This window comes from Odontesthes bonariensis, chromosome 3 (assembly GCF_027942865.1).
Source record: "Odontesthes bonariensis isolate fOdoBon6 chromosome 3, fOdoBon6.hap1, whole genome shotgun sequence".
NCBI lineage: Eukaryota > Metazoa > Chordata > Actinopteri > Atheriniformes > Atherinopsidae > Odontesthes > Odontesthes bonariensis.
The window spans coordinates 15,308,444-15,335,574 of NC_134508.1; the positions used below are offsets into that span (position 1 = coordinate 15,308,444).

At 43.2% G+C, this 27,131-nt stretch overlaps 2 protein-coding genes across 3 annotated transcripts; one reads left to right on the top strand and one right to left on the bottom strand.

The window, feature by feature from the left end:
* The first annotated feature begins 106 nt into the window (after positions 1–106).
* On the top strand, positions 107–4,794 carry glrx (glutaredoxin (thioltransferase)). The gene is made up of 3 exons (XM_075460474.1): positions 107–397; positions 1,357–1,489; positions 4,295–4,794. Exons 1-2 carry the CDS (start codon positions 191–193, stop codon positions 1,468–1,470), a joined length of 321 nt encoding a protein of 106 aa, XP_075316589.1. The 5' UTR covers positions 107–190; the 3' UTR covers positions 1,471–1,489; positions 4,295–4,794.
* On the bottom strand, positions 2,197–26,059 carry rhobtb3 (Rho related BTB domain containing 3). 2 transcript variants are annotated; one of them, XM_075460473.1, is made up of 13 exons: positions 25,000–26,059; positions 24,444–24,675; positions 23,441–23,633; positions 21,188–21,345; positions 20,851–20,959; positions 18,168–18,363; positions 17,835–18,031; positions 12,144–12,253; positions 10,790–10,895; positions 9,816–9,989; positions 6,799–6,965; positions 5,685–5,781; positions 2,197–4,424 (listed from the first exon to the last, which is right to left on the bottom strand). In XM_075460473.1, coding segments are annotated over exons 1-13 (1,860 nt in total). In that variant the 5' UTR covers positions 25,002–26,059; the 3' UTR covers positions 2,197–4,305. The 2 variants fall into 2 exon arrangements, with proteins under 2 accessions (XP_075316588.1, XP_075316587.1); XM_075460472.1 differs by lacking the exons at positions 2,197–4,424; positions 5,685–5,781 and having other exon boundaries at positions 6,816–6,961; positions 25,000–26,057.
* Between the last annotated feature and the right edge of the window lie 1,072 nt (positions 26,060–27,131).

Here is a 27,131-nt window from a genome sequence, read left to right on the forward strand (position 1 = left end):
GTGTGGACAGCCGTCTTATCTGGCTGGGTTGGTGCGTGTTCGAAGCAAGACGTACTGTGTCTTTAAGATGGTAGACGTGTCTGTACGTCACACCTCATTAACATAAATTGCCAAACGCAGATATATAATTTCTCATCTCCCGCCGCATCACCACTCCCCAACATCTGAGTGTTTCTCCGAGTGATTTAAAATGGCGCAGCAGTTTGTGAAGGCTCAGATCAAAGGCGACAAAGTGGTGGTGTTTATGAAGCCCACGTGCCCGTACTGCATCACGGCCAAAGACGTGCTATCCAAGTACAAGTTCAAACCCGGGCATTTGGAGTTTATTGACATATGCGGACGCAGCGACATGGACAGCATTCAGGACTGTTTCGTGGAAATTACCGGAGCCCGCACGGTAAACACTGAATGCTCTCTCGTGTTTCACGCACCTGGGAATAATTTAACTTCCAACGACGTGGAAATGCCATGTCTTCTTTGTTTTCACCGTTGAAAATAACGTGTTTTTTTTTGTTAACTATACACCGGAAGTGCGTCGTCTGTCTTGACACAACCTAAACCTCCTCAGAGAGATATTTTGATGTCTTTCTTAACTGCTCCCCCCCCCCCGAGCACCAAACACACCGATCACCTGTTACTGTCCTTCATTAGTACAAAGAGCAGCTTGTGTTTTTTTTTTTTAACTAGTTAAATGCCAGATAACACATGCATGTTGTCTCTTAAAACATTTAATGTAATCGAAATAACACTGAGTGTCAACATGTGACCAACTTTCTCGTTTAGAGGTTGATCTGTTGGTGTTTTTCTTGGGAGTGGGACTAAATGGACTCCACCCTGGCAATAGGACTGCGCCCTCTGATTCATCCGGGAACAGCAGCAGAAGGAGCCCATTGCAGATCCCATTTCCTTTATATTTGCTCATTGGTGTGTGTGAATGTAGAGAATGGAGTGCGAACAGAAGTATTGTTTGAGTGTTTCTATTAGTTTTTATGAATCATAAAGCGTTTTGTAAAGCCTATATAGTTTTTTTTGTTTGTTTGTTTTAAAAGGGGGGAGGGGGCAATTCAGCTGCAGACAATCTACATTTTCCAAAGCTTTGCAAGAATTATTTGTAGGCCAAGGAGTACCCAAGGTTTTCCTCCAGTCAGCTGATCCCAACACCACTCACCAGTTACTGACGGCCCACTTTGCATTGCTCTGTATCCTCACTCATTCCTCCGTGCAGGAATGATGTGCATCTTGTCATGAGCACACAAGAGGGCCCACCCTAACGCACACAACTTTTCAGAGATGTATTGTATGACCTTACTCCGTGCACGAGTAAGTGGTTCCATTTGTGATGTGGTTGTCATGCAGGTCCCGCGGGTGTTCATCGGTGAGAAGTGTATTGGAGGTGGCAGCGACGTTGCGGCTCTGGCTAAGAGTGGTAAACTGGAGGGCATGCTGCAGTCTATCGGGGCCCTGCAGTGATCTGCTTCCAGACGTCCAGGTACGGGACACGTCAAAGGCACTCGTATTACATCTTCCCTTTTCCTCCACGTAAGCGCAGTAAAATAAAGTCAAACTAAGTTGTTCCTCCCAAGCCATCGTTTGGCTGGCGTCAGTGGGCAAACAGTTGGGAATAGATAAGGCACACATGTCCATTAAAAGCAGCAGTGGTTTGTTCATTCTAAAACATGTCTTTATTTCAAGTGAGACAGCATGTTATCTACAGTTTGTACAGCTCTGCCCCAGCGCAGCCTTGTGGGCGTCACCACACACCAGGTGCAGATGCAGCACCGGGGTCCACTTTGTTTTACAGTCCAGAGTTTCACCTGCTTTTTACTGACTGTATTGGTCAATTTGGATTCATTTGAGGATTAATTTGAGGATTTCTTCAGACACAAACTCTGATTTCTGCTGTGAACCTGCAGGATAAAGGCATACGAACTGCTTACAGATCGCTCGCATACTCTCTCATCTTAATCTTCTTGCGGTTGCCTGATTTGATGCAATATACGGCAACATTTCTGCACTAATACTATACCGACTATTACTATTATTACTCTTTCGTAATTCAAAGGCAAAAAGCGGGTCAGAAAGTCGTCTGATAACACGTTGATCAGGACTTTCTTCCAACATTTTGGTAAAGAGCAGTGAAACATTAAACTGTAAAGGTGTGCGACCCTGCCGTCTTTTCCCCTGATGTGTTTAAAAAAAAAAAAAAAAAAAAAAAAAAAAATGTCCACATATTGTAGGATACAAAAATAATTGCAGCACCTGAAATCATAATCACGTTATGATTAAAAACAATATAGCCAAAAAAAAAAAAGGATAAATAAATGCTGTTTATCAACCCAGAGGCAGCGAGGTTTTTATTTTTATTTTTTACTGTGCTCACTCGTGTTCATGATTATTGTGGTTTCTTCTACATCTCAATTCCACTTCTGTAAATGCTACGAAAGGCTTTTGCCTCTTTGTGACGGACAAATCTTTCTAATGTGTTGCTCCGGACGAATAAGGACTCATTTTTAAAAAAAAAAAATTTAACTTGCCAAAGAAATGGTATAAAACTTCAGCTCAGCAGGTTAAACGTGAACATGTCAAACATATCGATTGCTGTGCTGGATTTGATGCACAGAGCACTTGATTTGAGTGCAGGCTAAGTGTAGTTTTAATTTGAAGATTTCATTCCCCGGCCATCTTTTTCAACAAAAGAAAATTAGCCTCATTTGGACCCGGAATGTATTCAATCAGGTTTTCAATCATGAGATGAATTTGCCTAGAAGACACTCACTGATGTTGCGATTTTTAGATGTGAAAGAATCTCATAAAAGTCGTGGTAATTGGATTGGTCCTGCTTAGAAGCCAAACTGAATTTCTGATATATTACAGATGGTAGCGAGCAACGCCTGTGCACACCGGCCGCTTCAGCGTTTGCTTTAAAACTCTGCACTCTCTTAATGCCGCTCACTGCTCCGCTGAAGGGCTGATTGAGCCGCTGAGAAAATGAGACGCAACAATTGTTTCAGCTGTGGAAATACTGGGTGGGCACACTTTAGAGAACAACGCTAACAAGCTCCCGTTAGGATTTTTTTATCCACTGGTGACATTTCGAGCGCCAGGCCCTTCTTTAGACTGATGATTTCTGTGTACAGAGCCGCCATCTTAAATCCCTTATCCAAAACGACATACGAAACTGCGAGTGTACAAATAAGCGCAGATGCGACTTATACTGCCTTCACTAACAGACAGAGAGCATCTCTTCTAATGAGTATTTATGATGGCTGGTTCACCCTGATTTCCTGTATGTAAGTCCATGTTATTAGGCAGAATGTTCTTGAAAATGTTTTTTTCTGTATAGATCTCTCATTCAGTCTAGTTTTTATATAGCAGAAGTAGATTTTATGATGCTCATCTGATATTACATTGAGTATTTTCGAATGGCTGCATGTTTCCAATTTATTTTGGTATTTATATATTTCTATTTGTGCACAGAAATCATTAGTCTGAAGAAGGGCCCGGCTCTCGAAACATCTCAACAGGTGTGCAAATCGTTCTTTTCCTCTGCTGATTTAGTTGTTGTTTTTTTTTTATCTAGCACCCACTTCAGTGTACTGCTGGATGTGCGTCTTTTCCTTTTTTTTTTTTCTTCATCATGCGCACTTTAACAATCTCTAAATTCAAGAGGATAGAGTTTTAGTTATGAGCCCTCGTGGGTTTAATCCATGAAGTGGCCATCCTGTGTCCAGTGTACAAAAGATGGACATTGCCGGGTATCGCAGGTATCGGGTATCTTATTTTTCTCCTTCTTATTCAACCTGAAGTTAAATTTACCCATTAAACCCTCAGTGTGAAAAATTCTGCACGGTTTTGTTTTCCAACACACGTTTGGGTAACTGATATATTGTTTGTATGATATATATATATATATATATATATTTTTTTTGTTTGTTTTTATTTGGGTTATCTTTGAAATCCACTATTTTGCATCAGCCCGTAGAAAATTATTATATCACAGAGCCTCTGGCCAGAGGTCAGACGGTCATTTTTAAAATCACACTTGGTTTTAAGGATGGATAGTTTTTGTATTGCCCACAGTGGAGCGGTCCTTCTGCAAAGAGTTACTCCTCTGGAGACTCCTCTGCTGGTCTGATTGGTCCGTGAACTCTCTCCTCTGCAGCATTGTCCTTCAGAGCCAAACCTTAGTCCAGCAGGGTTCTCCACATTTTAATGACCATGCTCCCTGCCATATCTTTTTCTCTTTCTTTCTTTTTCTTTGAATTCCCCTCTCCTCCCCACCCTCTCTCCACAGGGTTTTGGCGATCACATGATGATGCAGCGGGACTTGCGGAGTTTGCGCCGCCGCTGCTGGTACTCGCTGAGCTCCTGTAGGTAGCCCCTGGACGGCCAGCGTAGCCTCTCCACCTGCTCACGCTCTTCCTCTGGAACACGCAGAAACACAATCATACATAACTAATTGCAGAACACAACTATATGATGCTATGCTAAAAAAAAAACTGTTACACATGGATTTATTGTACTTGGCACATGCTTAGATACACACACAGTAATAACTGCCTAGCATGCTGCAATGAACACAGTTTAAAAGGGATAAAATATCAAAGAATTTGTTTCTACTAACAAGCAACTGAATATCAGTGATAATCAGTTGTTTGCTGTCTCTTTCCTTTTATCTTTTACTTTGCTTGTACCCTTCAGTACCCGTCCAATGGCCTTTAAATGAGTCAAGTGTGTATGACTAATTATGACAATAAAATGTGCTTCAGCAATGCAATGTTGTTGTTAATCTTGGCCATTAGCCTGTCTTTATCTGCTTTTTTTTGTTGCCCATTAAATTCACAAGCTGCTTGCAAACAATCCAAGCGTAAACGTACAGCATTTAACAAACCATACGTAGACCTTCTTCTGAAGGGTTATCGTGATGCAACGTAGCGTTGTTACTTACACTCCAGGATTTTGTATATTTGAAAAACAGGCCCCAAAAGTAGAGCATGAATGCAACACGAGCCAGTGAAGTGAACTCTTGACCTGTTTTTTTTGTCCCTTTTCTTTTTTAAATACAGATTCAATGCTCTTCAGATTGAAATTTACTCATTTTGAAATTGTTCCGCCATTCTTCAGAGATACTTCTTTTCAGCCTCACTTTGCTGGAGAGCTTGTTTCTGCCTCTTTATATTAAAATACTCTGAAGCTTCTTCTGTTAGACTCAGTTGCAGAAACACACTTATCCAGGTCATAGTTGGTCATGTTTTCTCCTTCAGAAAGTCACGTATGATGTGTGTTGGCTGTGTGCTTTGAATTCGCTACCATTCAGGAATAGTGCTCTTCTGCCAAGTCTTGACACGCTCTGAGTCATCTTGTCAGCTTGTATTTTGGTTTTGGTATTTTATCCGAAGGCATTCATGGTGCCATGAATGTGACCCATCTGCCAACACCTTTTCGTCTAGTACAGAATTCAATGTCCCAATCTGACCTCTGCATCATGGGCAAGTTCACACCAAACATGCTGGATCCCCCATCCGTCCATTTTCCACACCCTCCTTATCCAATTCAGGAGTCATTTTGATCTCTGTGAGCCTAACGATCAGCAGTGTAATTTTGATATTTATCAATGCGTCAATTTGCACAACTGTTGCTTAAAAGTAGCTTATTCAGACATTTGGAGTAAAGTTTCCACTGACCTGAGAGTTCCAGGAAGTCAGGTTTATGACTGAAGATCAGGTAGTTGTTGGCGATGAAGTGGAGGAGCCAAACGTACAGCTGCTCTGCGTTGTGGCACTGGGAATCAATAGAAAGATGGAGGTTAGGTGAGAAAAACAGAATTTCTTTAGATTTTAACTTATCTAAGGTTCACCGAGCTGAGGCTGTAGACGAGGAGGAACAGAGCAGACTGTTCTTCTTGAGGGAGCTAAGATGTTGGGGCAGCAGCCTCAGAGCGACTCAAAGAAACTAGACAAACTGATAAAGAAAGCTGTCTCCATGCAGTGGACTGCACTGGAGCCGCAATAAATAATTTTCCAAAAACGAATGAATGAATGAATGAACACGTACTATTGCACTGTTAGCTCAGAGCTGCCGTGTTGTTGTTATTGGGGGCTATCGGGGGGCTTTCTACACACGCGTCTAGTGGGATGATAAATAAATAAATAAGCTGTGGTGCAGCGGTGCGCGTCGATGACGTCATCCCACTAGACGCGTGTGTAGAAAGCACCCGATAGCCCCCAATAACAACAACACGGCAGCTCTGAACTAACAGTGCAATAGTTCATTCATTTATTCGTCTTAAAGTATTGGTGAAATAAAGACAGATAATGCCTTACTTAGGGGCTGTATTGTTAATGCCCTGTTCACTCCCGTTATATGGATATACGCAGATCTCGAGTGACCGAAATGTCTTCCGAAGGATGCCGACTTTCACCAAACTGTTATCGGTGAGTAGATGAATGTATTTTATGCCAGGAATAAGGTCCAGGTTTAAAAAAAAAAAAAAAAGAACTTCCGCTTTAATTCTCTTTAAAAAGAATTTCCCACTTTCCGATTAATAAGGTGTCATTCCCATCAAACCCATTCAACGTGGAGGCCATGAGAAACTCCTGGTAAAAACATTGCACCCCAGCCAAAATATGTTTGGACAATTAGAAATACAAACAGCAAAAAAAAATTTACTCCATAAATACAAAGCATTTTGGAGATGTTCTATCATAATAAAGTAGTCATCAATTCCCAAAATTCGTCCTCAGATGGTCTCTTTTGCTCTTTTTTTTTTACCCACGCACGCTCTGTGGTGGCACTGACCTTTGCTCTGCGGAGCAGTCGAACCACGCTGATCCCCGTCGACGCCAGCTCTCGGCTGGGCATGCTCTGAAGGTACGCGCACACGCACACCTCACACAGATGCTGCAGTCGTTTCACCTGGTACATCTCAGCACAAACCAGCACGGCCATGGCTTGGAGCACACTGGCTGGACACACAGACACACACAGCAGCGTCTCATACACTGTACTCAGTTTTCACTTATTTCTTTTATTCAAGATGTATACATGAGCCGTACACGTTTTTATCTAAGTTCAAAGAGCTCCGGGGGAAATGAAAAGCTTCAAAATGTTCCTCGTTAAAATAGCTATATATTTTTTATCAGTTCACTTCTCTAAGTTCACACAAAAATCAAGAGCTTTAAAGGGATAGTTCGCCTCTTTTGACATGAAGCTGTATGACATCCCATACTAACAATATCGTTTATGAACATTGACTTACCCCCTGCTGCGTCCTGTGAGCCGAGTTCCGGCCTCGTTTTGGCGTTGACGAAAGTAGTCCGGCTAGTTGGCTGGGGCTTAAAAAATAAAGCGTTTTGCTTCTCAAAACAATATGCGTTCAAAAGAGTAATACATTTGCATCACAAAATCGTTCTCCAGGAAAAAGTCAGACCTCACAATCGCTTGCCGCTATTTTCTCTCCCTTCGTGTCACTGCGTGCTGTGTAGACCGTGCAGACCGAAGTGCAGACCGAGCAGTAAACACTGTAACAGGCGCGGCTGTCGGCAGTTGGCACGCTTTATTTTTTAAACCCCAACAAACTAGCCGGACTACCTTCGTTAACACCAAAACGAGGCTGGAACTCGGCTCACAGGACGCAGCAGGGGGTAAGTCAGTGTTCATAAACGATATTGCTAGTATGGGATGTCATACAGCTTAATGTCAAAAGAGGCGAACTATCCCTTTAAGAAAAATAAATGTATTAAAACTGTTATAATACTATTCTATACTTCCTCTAAAGTTAAATACATTTGTCTGCAACATTCTTCAAGTGCTGACAAAGTGCCTTTAAAAAAAAACGAGAGAATTCATTTGCATCAACCTGGTCACATTTATCTCAAATCAAGAATAAAAAAATTGATGATTTATGCCATTTTATTTCTTATTCCACTTCCTTTAAAACATAACATTGCCAGTGTAGCAGACATGCGCTCCCTTTTGCAACATCTCTGACTTGTAGAACGGCAAAAAAATTCCCTCTCACCTGCCCGTTATTTCAAATAGAACTCTGTGATAATTATCCACTGAGCTATCCACGCTGTTAAATTATATCAGTACACACAAAAAATGTCAAATAAGCGATCAATCAATCCAGCTCCATGTTCAATTCTCAATCAGATTACCCCTGATGCAGCCCGATTCTTCTTAGTTAACCATACACCCTGTTCAACAACCTCCACATACACACTGGCTCTCAGACGGGCTGCTGCACTGTCAGAGCAGCAGCAACACATCAGCTTTGTTCTATCCCGCTGCACAATTACGCAAACGAGCATTCAGAGCGTCTTCTGTCACATGCACTGTGGACATTTTCTGGATGAAATACTCCGATAGTCTTCCCGCTATGATTTCCCACCCTTCGTCCCAGATGTTGATGGAGTCTCCTTGCTCTGACCTTGAGAGCTGTGTTCTTACGTAACAGAAGGACGACTGCAGCCTCTTGGCTTTAATTTCCTGTTGTCATGGCACTGACCCTCAAACTGTTCCTCTGGAAGCAGAGATATTTATCCCAGCCGTAATGAAGCTGGATCTTGCGGATTTCTTGCTGGATTTATCATCAGTTTTTCATCAAAAAGATCTCTTGCCTCAAACTAATGGGATCATCAGCTACTGGGAGCTGGTTATTGTGAAGTGATTGTTCTGAGGCTTCACCTCATGTATTCAACAGCCATGTTATATAATATCGCAAAGGAAGAGGGCAGACAAAGTTCTGGGTAACACAGTCTGCAACCTAATTATTAACGACTGTGACGCGTTTCTTCTTTCTTTGTTATTGTTCTTTTTGAATTTGAAATAACCTGCAGATAAAGCCTTGGTTATAAGAGGCACGACAGTCGCTGCAGTCTGCTGTTTAGTTTTCATTAAAAACTCAAAGAAACTTCCCTTCAACTGCCTCAGACACGAGCACCTCATCATTCAAAGAGCTTTTTAGCAAGCTCTTACCATTAAGGGACAGAAGACACACAAAAATGAGACTCATCCAGTTGTTGTGACTGACCTGCAAACATGTCAGGCTGACATGAGCACTGCATGCCGTCTTTTCTCCAGCCCCAGACCAAACTAAAATCAGTTACATTACAGACAGTTAATTCTGCTTGATGCCACGATAAGGCTGCAGCTGGACCTAAAATCCACTGCAGCTCTGTGCAGGCAATGTGCTGCAGCTCACTGCCATGACCGTTGAGTATTATCGGCAGTAATTACTTTGAGAAGCAGGCGCACATCGTGACAGATTGTGACAACAAAGCGACAGCGTGTGTGGGTCTGTGACATGGCAACATTAAAGGCAGCTGAAGCAGCGATGCCACGGGTCTGTATTCACTGAATCTAATTCAATTTTAAGCTCAGCGCTGGGTCTCGGCGCCTCTTGAGACTGAAGCTGGCAACACGTCGCGGTCACGCGGATGGAAAATGGGACCTGTCATCTGCGTCTTTGTTTTGTGACCAAAGCTCAGAGAGAAAAGAAAAAAAAGATGCACCTCTTTAAGTGTTTTTTGATTAGTAAACTATGCCAAATTAGAGAAAAAATTACATTTAAATCAAAGGTCCCCTGTGCACAGCATGTGAACTGTCATCTCAATTAAAAATGAATCAACTGTTTATTGTTCTCTTATTAACAAAGGAAATTTGTAAGATTCTCCCTTTACTCATCTCCTGCTCTTCCCCTTCCCCCAATAGATATGTATTAGCAGCTTATGTGCCTGTGAGTCGTGCACTCTTGGGCAGCAGTCACGCCAGTACTGTTGAATTAACCTCCAGGTTGTGTGTAGTAAACTCACCAGGACAGCAGGAGTCAGTGTAGAGGTACTCCAAGAAGGACAGGAAGGTGTCAGAGGAGACACCGTGGATGGGAACCACTCTGCTCCGAGCCTCTGCGTACTTCCCACTGAACATGGCCGCCATCACATCACAGCGGGCCACCAGCACTGCCCGGTGGGCCGGCAACACACTTCCTAAATCGTACACAAAAAATCAACATCCCCGTTTAAATTTGCAGAGCAGCGTCCAGAAACATGTCTGAAACGGCGGGACCCGTTTCAGACATGTTCAAACAAACAAGGACAGATGATAATTAATGTATTTAATCATAACGGATTGCCAATTAATACTTTGATGGCATCAAACCCGATAAGGAACAGATGAACATGTTAAATCGTATTCAGTTAGCCGACCTCAAATGGGCACTCCACATGTATAAACTCGGTTCATTTGGCTTCACTGCGATGATGGTGGTAATGTGCCGTTTCAACGGGAAACAAGGGGCACGTAAAGCTGGCCACAGATCCTGACATGATTTCCCGCAATTTAAAGAAAGAAAATGATCTTTCTTTTTTTTTTTAAATATACTCCGATACATTTCCTCTTCGACCGCTAAAAGTTTACCTCTTAGCTCCGAGGGGCACAGACAGAAAAAGGATCACTGCTTTTTTTTGATTAGATAAATATTGATCAGAAGAGGCTTTGGGGCATTTGTTCTGTTTTCAAGGTTTAAGAGCGAGGAGGCGCTTTAATCGAGATGAAGCACGACAGGAACGGAAGAGAGCATGTCTCAAGGGCTGTTTTATCTTATTTTGTCTCCGAAGGGATGATCAGGCCCGGGACTGAGATCATAATTCAATCACAGGTGATAAAATGTGACCTTCCTTTGCTGTGTGAGACGATGCGTGCATTTGTAAATGCAAAGAGAGATGCCTGCGACTGCTCCGGACGCACCAGCCGCTGGGGAAGTTTCAGTTGATCAGCCTGACCCTACCTTGCACCATGAAGATGACATCGGAGTAAAGAGGAGAATTGAATAAGTTGACGAGAGTCTGAGGACCCAGCTGAGCTGCCCGTGCACTTGGTGTGTCCCTGGAGGCCTGCACACACACACACACACACACACAGTGGAGAGGAAGCCGGAAGTATCAGACACTGGAAGGTAGCATACCTCTGCTTATGTCAGGCACTTGTTACCAGCAAATTGCCATTCTGAGCATCTATCGCGCCTCCCCCGTGGAATACAGATGGCCCCTCTGCCAGTCCTGCTTAACGCTACCCAAACACACTCAAACTGCAATGCCAAGAGCGACATGAGTGGAACTGGCTAACACTGAAAACAGAGTGAGAACCAGACGGTTGTCCAAACTTCCCAATATCAAAACATCAATGCTCATTTACAGTTTTTTTCAATGAAAGTATGCAAAATATGTGACATACTGATGAAACAGGTAGAATTGGAAAGGCTGATAGTGTGTGAGTGCATTTTTTTTTAAATGTTTTTACAGACACGGTTTTGTCAAGTCCACAAATGAGCATCGTGAAGCATCTCATTACCATTTCACGACCTTTATTAGTGCACTCAAGCACAAAGGACCCACATTCTCGCACTCCTCTGCTGCAGAGAGGCAAGTATTTAGTGGAGACGGTGGCAGGATAATGGGCTTTGATTTCGTAAATCCAAGCAAAGCTCAATGAAAGTTCCATTCAACCAATTTTAGCGTCAGATGGCCTGGAGGGGTTTGCAGAGGAACAGATCAAATCATGACAGCATTATGGCGTCTCATCACGTTAAAGTGGCCATTCCATCTCAGTGTGTCAGCTCGCTGAAGTGGAAGACCTACTTCTATCATGTTGGGTTGGTGGAACATGCACAGGGCCAAAAGGCTTGCCAGGTCATATTTCCTGATCCCTCTCTAAATCTCAAAGTCTGTTGTTTTTTTACACAAAGCTATATCATGCTTTCGAAATACAGACGAAACAATTGTGATGCAGCAGGTTTTACGACCAACTTTTGGTGTTCATGGCTGAAGCGACGTCTTTTTAGATACTGTGTTGTGCTTTTGCTCCTTGCAGACTTCTCGTCGACTTTGAGCTAATTCCTTTATTATTTGAGAGGTGATTAAAGCACTAATTATGTAAATAGGTTAATTATAGCCATGGTACTACTGCACAGATTCAAAACAGGATCTCTCTAATTAAGGTACAAGACTACATGTTCATACATTCAAAGCGTAGCTTTGACACATTAAAGTGGCTTGACCTCTGTTAGGGAGGGCTGCATACCTATGTCATGCACACCTTAAGAAATTGTTCTTTTGTGCTATTTATTCAATACAAGACCTCACCCTTTCTCTGCCGATGAGGGACCGTATGCGCTCCATAAGCTGAGTCACAGCTATTGAATTCTTCAGCTTCTCTTCCAGGGCCTCCTGGAGGTGCTCCCACTCCCACGCTCCTACAAAATATCCACAAACACACTTATTCTATGGGCCCACAACAAGTGCAGTTTTTTAGAAATTCACAGGCAAACTATTTTCTTGCTGGCACTGTGCTCTGACCACCCACATACCTTTTACTGAACACTCGGCGTCTGTTTTACTGAGAGCTGGCTTCTTGTTAAATGCGTCCCGTTTACATAATCTTTGGCGGTTATGGGTGGCGCACCCAGTCCAGATTCCACGAATGTTTAAAAAAGTGAATAAAAGGGCTTTGTGAAATAGTAATTCTCCCTCAATTAGCCACGTAATGGTTGTTATTGTTCTCGATTATCACTTCATTTTTATTTGTATCTTTATCTGTATTTATGACTCCATAATTACAGAAAAGGAATACTGAAATGAGTAAAAGATGACTTGCAGGACTATTGTTTTGGTCTTTTATATAAGGAGATGGCATTATTTTTCAGAAAGCTGTTTCTTTTATTTGTAATGTGATTTTAGAATATGGCAGTTAACAGCAACAGTGGAGATGTTGTGGTCCGGAAGAATAGGAAAACTCTCAGAGAGAACCGGTAGTAGGAATGCAAGAAAGGCAAATAAGTCATTGTCTGACTGAACAAAGACTTTAAGGAAGATTAATCAAGAGTCTGGAATGGTGATGCATTGTTGCACGGCGCAGCCACACCTGCACAAATCTCACCAACATTAAAGAGTTGTCAGAGAAAAGCCTTTCCTGTCTCCTCACCAGAAGATTCAGGGGTAAAGTTGAGCATCTAAATAAAGGCCGATTAATGCAGTCTTGTGGACTTTTTAAAATTTCAGTGAGCAAAGACACGTTTGGAAAGACAGGGTGCGGAATTTCTCTTGTGGCTAGTGTCACAGGGAGCATTTCACTGGTAGAAGCTAATGGATTCAATCAAATATTGGCAATGGGGTTTGTCAAACAGCGCAATTAAATAAAAGCCGGAAATCTAAAGAGGATGGCTGACGGCACGGTGATCCTCTTTAACGCACCTTAAATCCAACAATAGCCTACATCATGAGATGCAGCCGAAAAACTCAGATGTGGAACAAGAACTGAGAGACTCGTGGCTGGCTGATACTCGTCAAGGGAGATGTTACACAAACTGACGTTTGGACTTTTTGATGCATGATGGGGATAAAACAGTAACTATCTATAAAAGTGAATTAGTTAACTTAAATTGAAATATTGACTATGACTCATAATTTCATGACAACACATTAATAGTTTTAAAGACATTTCAGCCCAAAATTAAGTAGGCAACCAACAAGCAAAGAAGCCAAAATGCTTATATTACTGTCCTTGGACCCAGGCCACAGCCACAAACTCTGCACTCTGTTTAACACAGGTTAAACAGAGTGCTGCGCTCTGACTCAGGTATAAGCGGGCAGCCGAGGGAAGAAGGAAGCTCTACTGGGCAGGATTTAGCTCATCGTTTGTTATAATGACGGCATTTATGCTGAAAGAGGGATTACCTCAACACACAGCGCGGTGTAATGACACAGCATCATGCACACACCTCCAATGCAGGGTGTGAGATTAGCTCAGAAGCTGTTGTGCTGACGTGATGCAGACAGGCAACACCAGCACCAAATATACACGCCAGAGGACGGAGGTAAAACAAAGCAAATTGAATGTACACGGTTTATGAAGAGGAAGCAAAAGCTTCAAAGCACTTAGATCATTTCCAGATCCCACAAATAAATCCACAAAGTGATAAAGTATTATGTCATCACTTAATAAACTAGCAAAAACGCTGCTGGAGTGGTTTGTACAGATTAAAGCTAATTTCCAAGAGATTTTCTTTAACTGTGTCCGCGCTGCCTTTCCGACTCTGAAATTTAGACTAAACTACATTAATTTCACATCTTACTCATTTTTGTATAAAAACAACTGGTCTGTTGCATAAAATCTTAAAAAGAGTGTCCACACACACATTGATTCATCTGCACGTGTACTATTTATGCAGACTATGCACATGCACGCAATTGCTACCAAGTGACAATTTCATTAAGTCAGCAGCGGACCACAAAAGTCGACAGAGTCTCGAAGTGTTAACGTCTCACATGCAAAGTCATGGTCTCTGTGACTGTCCTCACGCAGTCAAGTGATATAAGACTGTGGGTCTGATGCAGCGACTTTGCTGAAATATAAAGTTGTGGTGGGAAGATGAGCTGCAGCCGAAGACCGAGCGGATCTAAATTACAAACGAAAGTTTGCAGTTCGTTTACAGCAAATGAACGCCTGATGTTTGCTCAGTGCACTCTGAATGTTTTGGTGGGCATAGATCCCATTCATACATTTTAAGCCAATTCAAGCAAACACACTAATACACACAGCGTACTGTACACAATGTCTGCTCCCTCAGACATGCAATCGGACCCTTCGTGTTGAAGGTTAACTGTAGTTATTTTCACACGACTTAACATTGTCCGCCTGCAGGGGTTTCTGGGAACGTGACATTCTCATTTCACTCGGCTCGTGCACACATATTCTTCTTTGCCCTATTCTCACCAAACCTCGATCACTCACACACACTCGCACACACACACTAACAGAACATTGTGGTGCTCAGCCTTTTACTAGCACATTTTCTTACACAATTGCAGAAAAGCACCACCTTGCTCTCTCCTCCTCCAACACCCCCCCCCCCCCCCCCGGTCTCATCTTCACATTCTGCCACCTTCGATTTTCACCCTACACAGTACTTTCCTTTCTTCCTAAAACACACACACGCAGTACTGTATATGTGCTCGTGGAAACACCCCCCCCCTCTATATTTCAACCACTGGCCCTTATTCTTATTCATGCAGTCACTCACAGAGAAGCAGTCTCGCCCTATAATCTTCTTCCCCTCTCTGTTAACCCTCCACCATATTAAGCGTGTGTGCATCCACCTCTTATGGTTATGTGTCAGAGCATCAGTGCTGCTCGCATACATGTTAACAGGCAGCCATGAATCAGACGCTAGAAAAGCTTTTTGCCGCGAGGATTCGTGCACGACATGCAGCCTGTGGTGGAGTGCTGGCATGTGAGAGTGCTGTGATCAAACGCGCACACTCTGCAGACTCTAAGCCGCAGACCGAGAATGTTTTTTTATTACAGTCACAGAGGACATCACATACCTGTTAAATGATGCTTCATACTTCCAACATTTTGAGTATGAACTCGATACCTGCACTCCTCTGCGTCCATATTGAGAGAGGCTAAAGACTGCTTCATCATTAAGTTCGTCATAGGTTATTGTGAATACGAGCACTCAAACCTGTTTCAGAGTCAGATTCTAGCAGATTAGCCATCAAATACTATACATTTCTGCAAAGCCTCCCCTCAGTGTCCCTCCTGACTTATTTCCATCATGATAAACAGAACCGGGCTGGGAGGAGACAAATTCAACACGAGAGGCCTGAGGTAGCCAAGTGCAAATACAGGTTAAGAAAGCAGTGCCAGATCACACGTTCACAAAATGAATCATCAGGTCCGACTTTGAAATACTACTGTTGCTTACTATCAAGTGCTTTCAATTTGACTGATTTCTGTTCCTCGGCGTAATGGAGCATTGGCTCAGGCCCAGAAGCAGGCCGACTGGCTTCTGCTGCCAGGGGGCATTTATCATTACATCTTAATTATTAGAGAAAGACTAACTGCTCTCTACCTTCTCATGAATCTCAGTCAGACTCTGTTAACTGTATGTAATGTGCACAATGTGTTTACATTGACAAAGCAGGAAGGATCAGGGCTGAAACACTGTCCTCGCAAACATAGAGACTAAAAATCGCCAAAGTAGTACAATTATTCGACATGTCATTACAGTATAAGTGCAATGCAAACATTCACATTTAATGGCAGGGAATAACAGACTTCTTCACTGTGTAGTGTGATGGGAAAGTAACGACTGCACCATCCTCGCTGTGTTAATTTGTTTGGATGAGGTACTCCATCGCTGCTGCTGGCGAGATGCTTTTTGTCTTTTCTGATCCTGCTGCCAGAATGTCAGTTTGGGCAACTTCATCTTGGACTGATCACAGAGGATGGCAGGCAGCACTGTTGCTGCTCCCCTGCTCCCCCACCCTATCGTCTTCCGCCGCTTTTCATCGCTGTACACTTGTGTTTTAACGACCACGTTGACCCCAAAAGATTAGTCGGGTATCGAAATCAACATGTAGAGCTAATAGCGTTAAAAACAGAATAATTGATTTTGGACATGCTAACAACAGGTCAACAGCTCTTGGGATGGCAATGTGAATTGTTCCACCACTTGATATTTGATTGTCTCCAGAATCCAACTAATCATGGCGGTTCCCTATCTTTCCATCACCAGAATGATATTTTCTGCAGTACTCCAAAACCGGTTCCCATCAGCCTCAGCATATACTTTGTGTTAGCATGTATCAGCATGAGCTAAAACACCTAACTGAGATGTGGAAGACCGCAAATATAACACCTGTTTACTGTCAGTTACTGATAGAATGTTTTTTTAGCATTTAGTCAACTGAAAACACTTCCTGGCAGTGTTGGTATACCAACAAGACTTCTTCAACGGGTGAATTTGTGGATTAGTTTACTCTTCCGTGATAGCAAATTGGAAATTAGTTACACTTAACAACAAGGGAGACATGACTATCCATATTCAAGGTAATAATGAGGAAATGCCATACAATGTATGCTTTGTTTTTGAGCCTTACTCTGATAACTCAAACACCAGGAGAATATACTATTAACCTTAAAAGTGCCAGCAGAATACTGTATGGGTAATACTTAGTTCATTGATGTCTGTAAATTGATCATACTAAGAGTTTCCTCGTGAGTTGCTGCTTATGAACTCTTATTAAAATGTGGAGCAGCTCAGAACAGTTCCGATATTCATTACTGAATACTCCATGGTCAATTACGTTTTTTTAGTTTCACCTTTTTAGTTTCACCTTTTTAGTTTCTTTTTCATTTGGAGGTGAAGTGAAACATTATCATGATTCATGGTGATCGTTACCGAGTACGTAATCGTTTTCACAATTACAGCTTTGTCAGTACTGACTACAGTTCCTGTTTTGAGCTGCTCAGTCTTTGGATACAAGTTAAGGAGGAGCGCTTCATGAAGAGAAGAGGGATAGAATTGATATATGGATCATTATCAGCTAATCACTAACTGATGATTCACCGATATAACCTTTCCCGGTCGGATTTGTAGTAAACAATCTTTACATGTGCCATCCTCCTACATTGGGAGCTATGAGGGAAATATATATGAAAAAAGCATTGATTACTGGGTTGCTACTCATTTCTTATGTGTTTGTTCTTGAGTAACTAACCAAATATATGTATTCCTTATTGTTATTAGATGCTTAAATATGTTGCGTGTTATTCTGAGGAGCAATGAATGAACTAATCGAGAAAATAATGTGCATAATGAACGCTATCAATGATGTGAGTTGTTTCTGTAATGGATGGAGACAGCTCTAGGTCCAGAAGTGCAAGCGTCTTGCGAGCAGAATAATGGTTGTTAGACATGGGAAACAGACACCTCTGAAAAGACAAAAAACACCAATTTCACCTGAGCTGTGTTTGACAGGTGGGTTTACCTCTGTAAATGAACATTAGAGTCTCCCACAAGCACATACACAGGAGGGGGTCTTTCACCACCAGACGAGTGAGGCGTCCCGTCACGTGTCCGTCTGATCGTGGCATGTCATCAATAATGCCCCCATCCCAGGTGGAGAGCAGCGAATTGGGGCCTCCGTCCCGCTCTCTGCAAATACATCGTGACTGTGGACGTTCCCTGTGCAACCAGAGGTGAACAAAGAGCTTCGCTGTTACACTGAAGGCAGAGTTTGGAGCAGCTGAGCTCAGTCTGGCTACGGTGGTGATATAGCTTATTAACCTCCTTCCTGTGAACGTATAAACACCTCTCCTACCTGTTCTTGGGCCCCAGGAGCAGCTGTCTGAAGTATGGGCTGACAGCACATAGCACAGCCGCATGTGCCCACCCCAGTTCTTTCCCAGAATCCCCGGCATAGAAAGCCACGTCGGCGAACTGCACGCCACGCTCCAACAGCCACTGCATGTCCTGGGAAAAGCTGGACTCCTCCACTCGAATAGGGGGAAGACGAGCTAAAAGGATCGATGAAGGGGTAGCAAGACAGATTAAAAGGAGAGAGCTTTTAATGACCAATTACAGCTGAAATTCAGCTCGTGCCTTAATAAGAAAAATCTGCCAAATGTGTTATATTCAAAGCCTGCTAGGAGATTTGCTATATAGATAAACTTGTCTTCTTCCACTATTGATTTCTTCTTTTGGCTTGAAGTTTTGTCTGAGAGAAATGGGGTGTACACGGACAAAGTGACTGTGACAGCAATAGTGTAGTGAAGTCTTTTAGCCAATAAAGTGAGAGAGATGAGAGACACTAAAGGCATGCTATGGCCTTTTCTGCTGTGCAAGTGAGAAAAAAGTGCTTCCAGATATGTTTGACAGTCCCGGAAAGACACAAGCTTGGACCACCCCACCGGATTCTGGTCTGTTGTCAGTTAGGTTTTGAATTATTTTGGTGATTAAAAAAAGAAAAGGTCTAAGCAAAGCTGTTTATTTTAGATGAGGTTAACATGTGAACAACATTCAGAAAAACCTGAACGGGCATTAGTTTCAAACTGACAACAGGGGATAAACTGAACAAAAACATCTCACTGAAAGACCTGCTTGAATCAACAGCCTTTAAAGACGCACAAAAGGGGGCAGACAAACAAATGTCCGTTATTTATGTTTCCTGCATTCATGAAGTCAGATTAATAAAACATGAAAAACAGCGAGCAGGAGAGTTAAGGCAGCGTTCGGTCGGGGCAATAACAGGGTCTCATATCACAGTCCTATTTTGTGCTGAATACACACGGCACCTCTTTGCACCTCATCTTCCTTTTTATGGCTGCTCCAATTTAGCCATGAAAACCGTGCTGGTCCTGAATCAGTGCACGTCATATTTAATGTAAGCCACCCCCGTAACTTGAGTTAAGTAGTGTCGGACAGGCCCCAATAAATCCACCAGCACTTGCTTCCATTTTTGGCAGGACTTTAAGCTTTCAGTCACTGCATCAGATTTAAATACACACAGCGGCAGAGTGGCCAGATCAATATTTAACACCAGTTTAACAGCTCGATTGGGGTTGAATATTTCCAGGTGTCCATATTATGAAAAAATTTAATTAAATAAAAAAAAAAATCGCATAGCAGCAGCAGCAACATGGTACTGCTGTGAATTCAGCACGCCTCATGCAAGCCATTACTTCAGATTATGTCCTTTCAAATTCAGAGAATATTTTCAGTTTGTATCAACATCCGAGGGTTAAGAATGGCAGCTGGTTTTAGATTTTAGAGTCCCACAGTCTAAAAAAGTGGAACATTAAGACTAAGAAGAAGTGACAGAAATGCAGCTGTCAAACTCTGTAGCTTGGCTTATTATTTTCAAGCTTTTCTACAGTAATGAAAGGTCCTCTCTCCAAGCTGCCCACTGCGTATGAATGCGTGTGTGATTCTGGGAGTTTTAGCCTCTTTTGATCAGCGTGCCCACTTATCCCTTCATAATTAGCGTTTTTTTTGTGTTTAGCAGAATCTGATTGGCTTAGACCCAGCTTCATTAAGCCTGCAGTAAATCTGCCAGCGAGTAGATGTTAATGCTGGAGCCTAAAAATCCCTCTGTGAGGGGTTCGTTTTGAAGCTTAAATGTAATTTAATCTGCAATTCGCAATGAACCTGAACTTCTTAAATAATAAGTCAACAATCAACTGGCCATTTTTTGATTATTGATTAACCCTTTGAACAACATGTTGGGGAACTTTTCCTCGCTTTAGCTTCTAAAAGGGAAATGAGTGTTTTTGTTTTATTTGTTGTTAAGTTTTTTGTACAACAGCTATCGCTGTTGAAGCTTTCAGCTCATTTGGAAATTAGTTCACCTGAAAAGGCCTTCCATCTGCAGGGAGTACATTATTATTACAATCAATGTTACAATCTAAACTTGTTAATTATAATATTTTATATGAGCTAAAACCATAACTGATTCAATGACCCATTCGCAATTTCACTGAACTGGCCATGTGGACTTAGACCTGCATTGCTTAATCTTTGAGACATTGATAGAGACCAATTTGTTAAAGATGAGCGTAAGGAGTGATCCTCTCCTATCCTGAACTGAGTAGTCTCAACTCAAAACACTTAAGCCCACAGCTGACTTGAATTGATTCAAATGTCTCTTAAAGATGAAAATAAAAAAAGCAGTCAACCTAGCTTTTTTTGTCTCTCTTCTCATTTCCAGTTTGGAACCAGAATATTGATCCACACAAACCTTTGTGCTCAGCTCTTTTTATGGCTAAGTAAGCTGAAGAGGAAACAATCCAGTCAGTCCACTAAATACTCTCTAAACTCAGAGAAAGGTACTTTGTAAATAAATTATAATAACCTCATAACATTTAGAAAGTGCATTAGTGAATTAAAAACAATGGAAGAAGATTGAAGAAAAAGGTAAAGATTTGGTTTATGGAAAGCAAACGAGACATACATCCATGCTACCTCGAGTAAAGGCAGCATCACTCATGCCATTAAATTCCTCTGACCTGGTTGTTCTAAGTGAGGGGGACGAAGCTCATTCACTTTATTTCCGCGCCTCTTCTCCGGCCTCTCTTTGGCTTTGTGTTTCAGACACTGGATCATGAAGTACTCTAGCTGAACAAAACAGACCAAAGCAGTGATATTAAGTCATTCATTTTTCACCTTAAGAACAATTCACTGGAAAGATCAGTTGATTAAAGCATGAAACTAATGTGGAAATGTTGGGTTCCTCAGGGAATGAGGTTTAAAAAAAAAAAAAAAACACACATACACTCAGCATCAGGGACTTCAAACATCACTTCAAACTGGATCCACTGGTTCCCGTGTTGCATTATCACTTACCACGCTGCCAAAGTAGCGACCAACAAAAACGTGGTTGAGAGAGGGCAGCTCCAGGTAGGTAGCCCCCAGGTCCCGGGACAGCTGCAGACCTTCGCTGTGAGGCACACAGCTGCTCCAGTCAGACGCACACAACGGACACGTACAAGGAGGGCCTTCATCTGGACACGGAAAAGAATAGAAACAGAGAGCCTTTATTAGCATTATACAACCACGAGTCATGAAGTAGCGAGTAGTAAGTGTATGACGTAATCTAGAAGAAGCGGTGCGTGAGTTATTGATGTTACATTGAGCTTTTTAGGAAACGTGAAACTAGTGTCAATAAGACAGCAAAAGCTGACAAAAAACATCGACATGTGACTAAATGAGCAGCGCTGGAGCGCCACGGCACACTGCAAATGAAAGGCTAAAATTTATTTGGTACTCAACATCCCCAGTGCTAATGCCCACACCTGACATGGGTCGATACGTATTGAACACATCTTTCCACTACTCTCTAAAGCTCTCAATAAAAACACTTTAGGTTAAAGGAAAGTTTCATCGCTGAACACTGTATTAGGGCTATATGTAAACACACTCATCCCTCAGGGTGTTGCCATTTGCACACTGACTGATGCTCTATGAAGAAATAAAGTATACAATCATGTCTTAATACAACGACCTTAAACGTCTAAGAGCATTACACAACCCCAATTCCAAATTAGTTGGGATGTACATAAAAACAGAATGAGAACACGTTGAACCTACAACATCACAGACACCCAGTAAAAGAACATGCACTCCCTTTGTCAATTTAGTAGTTAAAACTTAAAGTTACTTGATGTGCGGGGTACCGCAGGCCACAGCTACGCGTGGTTTCATAGCGTGCATCCTCCTTCCTTCTCTCCCTCACTCTTTTTAAAAGGCATTCATTTATATGTACTTCAAGTTTGTGAAATATAGTTGTTTTCAGTTTTGTCACATGTGGCTCTAAAGGCTCTGAAATGAGAAATCTTTCAGTAGCGCTTCAAGACTGCAGCTTTTACATCTTCACTAAGTTCAAAGAGGGGGGTGGGGTGGGGGTGGGGGGGTGATTACAGATATGACTAAGATCATCTAACTGACTCAAATCTGCAGTGGCACGTGTACAAGGACCGGCTGCACTGTGTGGCATGTGTGCATGGAGAACTCGGACAGTGTCAGACAGAGGAAAAAGGGGGATTATCTTGAGGGCGCAGAAAAGACCACAGAAAGACTGTACAAAGGAGGAGAGAGAAAGGCAGCGTGAACCAAGGCATTTGGTATATCGTACGGCTAATAACCTACAGGCTTGACACAGAGACACAGCTCGGCTGAGTGTGTGTTTCAGTGAGTGAGGGGTAGGAAGGGGGAAAAGAAAAGCATCCGTGAGCCTCTGACAAGCAGTGACTTGGCATATCAGAGGCACATTTGTGTGCGAGCGTGCCCTTGGACAAATCTGTCTGCACTCCTCCGTTCATCTCCAGTTTAAAGGCTGCGCTAGCGCACGAATGGTAGCGCTCGTTACCACAGCTGCACCTTAGGTGGCCTGAAGTCAACCGGCGGGAAGTCCTCAGAGCTCCGCCGTCATCTTCTGCAGCCGTGAGGGGATAGAATGAAAATACTCACAGCAGCCACAAAGAAAACACAAACAAAGGCTCCAGCTTATAGCTCCTCGCTCCCTCCTCTTTACCTTCTCTTTTTCCTGCAAAGTCTCCCACTGTGATCACTCTGCAGCAGTGCTCTGACAGGATCTCAAAGTATGTTGAGCAGACAGGCTAAAAATACAACCTGGGTTGTTTGATGGGCTTGTTTACACATTCTGAATTTAACAGTGGTCAGCATGTCTGCAAATAAACACTCACAGACTTACGTAAGGTGCAAACATATGTGTACGTCAATGCCTCTCATATCAATCAGCCTCCAGTCAGGCTGCACCAAAATGCCCGAATCTACTTACAGTAAGGGATACACTAGTGCTGTGGTTCCCTTTTGGGCCATAATTATGAATTGTTGCCGACTTGGAAGGCTTCAAAAACTGCAAATTTGGTGTTTTACTTTGGTGTGTTTCCTTCGGGGAGGCATGCGAGCTGACAGCCTATAGGCAACCATGGGGAGATTTAATCATGAGCATCCCCCTCATTACTGGAAGGACACTGGAGGACACAAGACTCAGACAGTGGTCTCCCACACCAGAGAACACGATAGCCTCCTAAAACCAAAAACCAGCAAACGCAGAGCAAAGGCGTGCGTGCTCACCATTCAGCCGCGCTCCAACAGCAACAAGAATCACAGGCACACCCCAGTGCCTCAGGAGAGGGCGGAGCCTCGGGGCGTAGCCGTTCCGGACCTGCTGGAAGGCCAGCTTGTCTGTGACTGAATATTTAATGACCAGGATGTCTGCCTGCTCAAGAACTTTCCGTACACTGGCCCAGTCGCTGTCCAGCAAGTCCTAGTAAGACAAGAAAAGGATGACAAATAGAAAACAGGGGGAGGAGGGCAGATACATGAGAAATGCAATACACAGAGTAGCCCGCATGCTCAATCTGTACCATAAATCTTAGCTCAGATAGCACTGACCCCTCCCCTTTTAAGTCTAAATACCTCAAGGTCGTAGGCTCTTGGGACTTTACCCCTGAGGGCTTGTGTGAGTCTAGCTGCTCTAAACCAACTTGATTTAAGTCATTAGGCAGAAAAGAAAAAGAAAAAACCGACTGAAAGCTCTTTGCAGTTTGAATATAAATGGACAAAGAAAAAGAGAATTAGACTGACAGACTTCTCCACCTACAAGCCTTACACGGAGCGACAGCTGTATAATAGGACATGTACAGTGTCTACAAAATCACAACAGTGCCTTTATTTCAAATTCATGTGCCATTAGGAACAAAAGGTCTTTCATCTGGGCTTTTTGTGCAGTGCATGTTAAAATAGCGTCCTCCAAGAATAGGGATGTTTTTATGAAGCCTGCAATCAGCATTGTTAGGCCTTCTAATTTGAAATGCTTGTACCGTATGTCTTCTGAGCAGCAATAAGCGGACTGGAAAGTAAACAGCGTGTCAGTGAAGTGACACACACTCTCCCATAACGACAATGCTCTGGAAAAATGACACCACCGTTTTCTGGCATGTTTTGCCATCTTGGGCATGCAGATGATGAATCTTAAACATCTCTGTTTAATGCACATGGGAACACTGATGAATGAGCCAGCCAAAGGCCCAGCTGAATTCATTGCTGTGTTTTGTCTCTGCTTGCTGTCTCTTACCCAGCTGGGACAATCTCGCACCACTACAGTAACATCTCCAAAGACACGTGAGGTGTACTCCATGAAGGCTGGACTTTGCAGGCTGCCCTCCATGTCGCAGGGTCCCACCAGCGCACCGTGACCCAAGTAGCTCCACAGCAGCCCCCCCTGAAGCTGCCCCTGGCCCATTATCTCCTCCCCAGGCCCGACTCCTCCGGGACACTCGCTGCCCAGAGCCACTATGTGGATGGACCTGCAAGGAAGACAACTCATTGAGACTGAGTGGAGGTATTACGGAGGAGCCTATTATTCATGTTTATCACGGACACAGAGCAGCACAATTATGTCAGTAAAAATAAAAAATAAAAAATGACAGAAGAAGCTCGCCGTGGTATTTATTACACCTGAGAGGGTATCATCGATAAATAGCCTAAATCACATAGTCAGATACATACTTTCGGTGTTGTGTTTGTCCCTACCGTGCAGTGACAATAGTAAGAGAATATAAATGAGGCATGCGAGCAGAAGCTCCATCTCCTCGTATGTTTGAACGAGTTGCAGCTTCGGAGGAACTTACATTGTGATCAAAGCGCGGTTTTGTTCCGCTGCTCTGCGCTATGGAGCCCGTTTCCCTCGCGGTGCGTTTTCACGCCAGTCTGCAGTCACGGGCTCGCTTTTCCGCAATGAGCCGCGGCCCCGCTCCGCCGTTAATCCCTCTCATCGGTGGCTGCCCCCTCTGGAGCCCGTCTGCAGGGGACTTCAGCAGTCACTCGCATTTCCCCCTGTTTCGTTTACTCATTCATAAAAATAAAAAAACGGAGCTCCCGAACCGACCGCAGAGGCGCACCGGACAGCCCAACCGGCGGAGCAGCACAGCGGATAAACAGCAGCGCCCATGGGCGGCACATGCGCTGACTGACGAAACAAGTTGCCAGTCTCAGGAAACACAATTAACCACGGGGAGAGGACGGCTTCGCGGCTCGCTGTTCAGACCAAATGAAAGACGGCATGACGTCGGCGGATAAAACAAAAGTCTCGCTGGCGAGAAACAACTGCGAGAGAGAGGGGGGGGGGGGGCCGAGAGTCGCCGCGCCTGACTCAGCAACACCAACACGCGAGCACATTTAAGCAAAAGTGGCGCGCGCTAATGCGCACAAACTCTCTCAATAGGACAACGCCACAAACATGCGGGGCGATTGTTTGTGTTGTCCTGTCAAAGCAAGTAGTTTTGTCTTGACACAGATGGGTTTGCTGCAAAACTCTCGTCTTTCCATGTCTGTTCAAAGATTACAAAAGTCCATCACACCCACCAAAGGAGAAAGGAGATGAAGGCCACAGAGGTGCTTGAAAGTGTGAGAACCATTAATATGTTCAACACCTCCAGTTCCTGTAGATGTGAGATGCTGTGTAAAATGTAAATAGGATCAGAATTGTGTCATAAACCACTATTATATTCACAACATAGAAAACCATATCACGACAAATATGAGCTCATCTTGACATTGATGGAACGAGCACATCTAAAAAAAGAGTTGGGACGGGGACAACAGAAGACTGTCCCCACAAAACTGTGCCTAAACTCATCAAGAAAAGAAGACATTAAATGGGCCATCTTCTCTGGACCACTCTCATTAAGAATGGACTGAGGCAAAGTGGAAAACTGATCCGTGATTAGATGAATCAAAATTTAAAACATCTTTTTGGAAATCGTGGATGCTGCAATGTCCAGGCTAAAGAGGAGAGGGACCATCCGGCTTGTTGTCATCAGTTAGTTCCAAAGCCTGCTTCTCAGATTGTGTGGGGGTGCATTAGTGCCTGTGGAACTGGCAACTTGCACATCGGAAAGGGACCTTCGATGCCTACTGGTATAAAGCTTTTAGAGCAGCATGTGCTCCCATCCGGACACAATCTTTTTCAGGGGATGGCTTTGCATATTTATATAAGACAACGCTAAACCGCATACTGCGTCTTTTAGACCATCTTGGCTTTATAGTAGAAGAGTCCCCACACACGTTTGCAGAACGTTGCAGAGCACATTCCATAACAGGAGATTTATAGTGACCTCCTCATAAGGCTGGAAATAGGTACAAAATCCCTCTCAAATACATTTGAACTCCACCAACCCACATGTGCATATGAGGGGATTTAAAGGCCTTTGTTGGCCTTGTAGAGAGTGGTGGACCAACAAGGTAACTCAAAGTAATTTCTGAGTGACTGCATGTATGTTCTCACACTGGTCAGTGTTCATTTTTGCCATCAGGAGGACCCTTATTGAGATCCAAAATGATCAGCATGACAGTGCTGAAAAGAAAAGGCCCCTGCTCTCAAAAAAAGACACGGGTGCCCAGCTCCAGTTTGCTAAAGTTCACGCTAACAAACTCATAGGCTGTTTGGAAAATGTTTAGTTGAGGGGGTGAGACATTGCAACTTTAATCCAGAATTAAATTCTTCTAACATGTCAAAAGTGGGCCTGGCTGCTAAAAAACACAAACACTGCCCAATAAACAAGTGAAGAGTGAGTCGACCTTCGACCTTCACTTGGGGCCCTTTCAGGGAGCAGATAAGAAGGCTGTCAGTTAACCTTAAGAGAGAGGAGCAGTTGCACTTACACAATTTACTGATCAAGATTGAAGCACTTCAGAATATTATGTTGAGACATTCAACAGTCTTTAAGTTCTCCAAAAAAACTCTCCATCAAACCTGTTCAGT

Bases quoted from the DNA above. Each gene is read 5' to 3' on its own strand.
- rhobtb3 (XM_075460473.1), bottom strand. The intron at 18,032-18,167 runs GTAGGAGAGGTG...CTGGTTGCACAG, and splicing joins CTCCTGGGGCCCAAGAACAG to GGAACGTCCACAGTCACGAT. The intron at 10,896-12,143 runs GTGAGGTCTTGT...GTGTGTGTGCAG, and splicing joins CCCTCATCGGCAGAGAAAGG to GCCTCCAGGGACACACCAAG.
- glrx (XM_075460474.1), top strand. From the start codon at position 191: ATGGCGCAGCAGTTTGTGAAGGCTCAGATCAAAGGCGACAAAGTGGTG. The intron at 398-1,356 runs GTAAACACTGAA...GTTGTCATGCAG, and splicing joins AAATTACCGGAGCCCGCACG to GTCCCGCGGGTGTTCATCGG.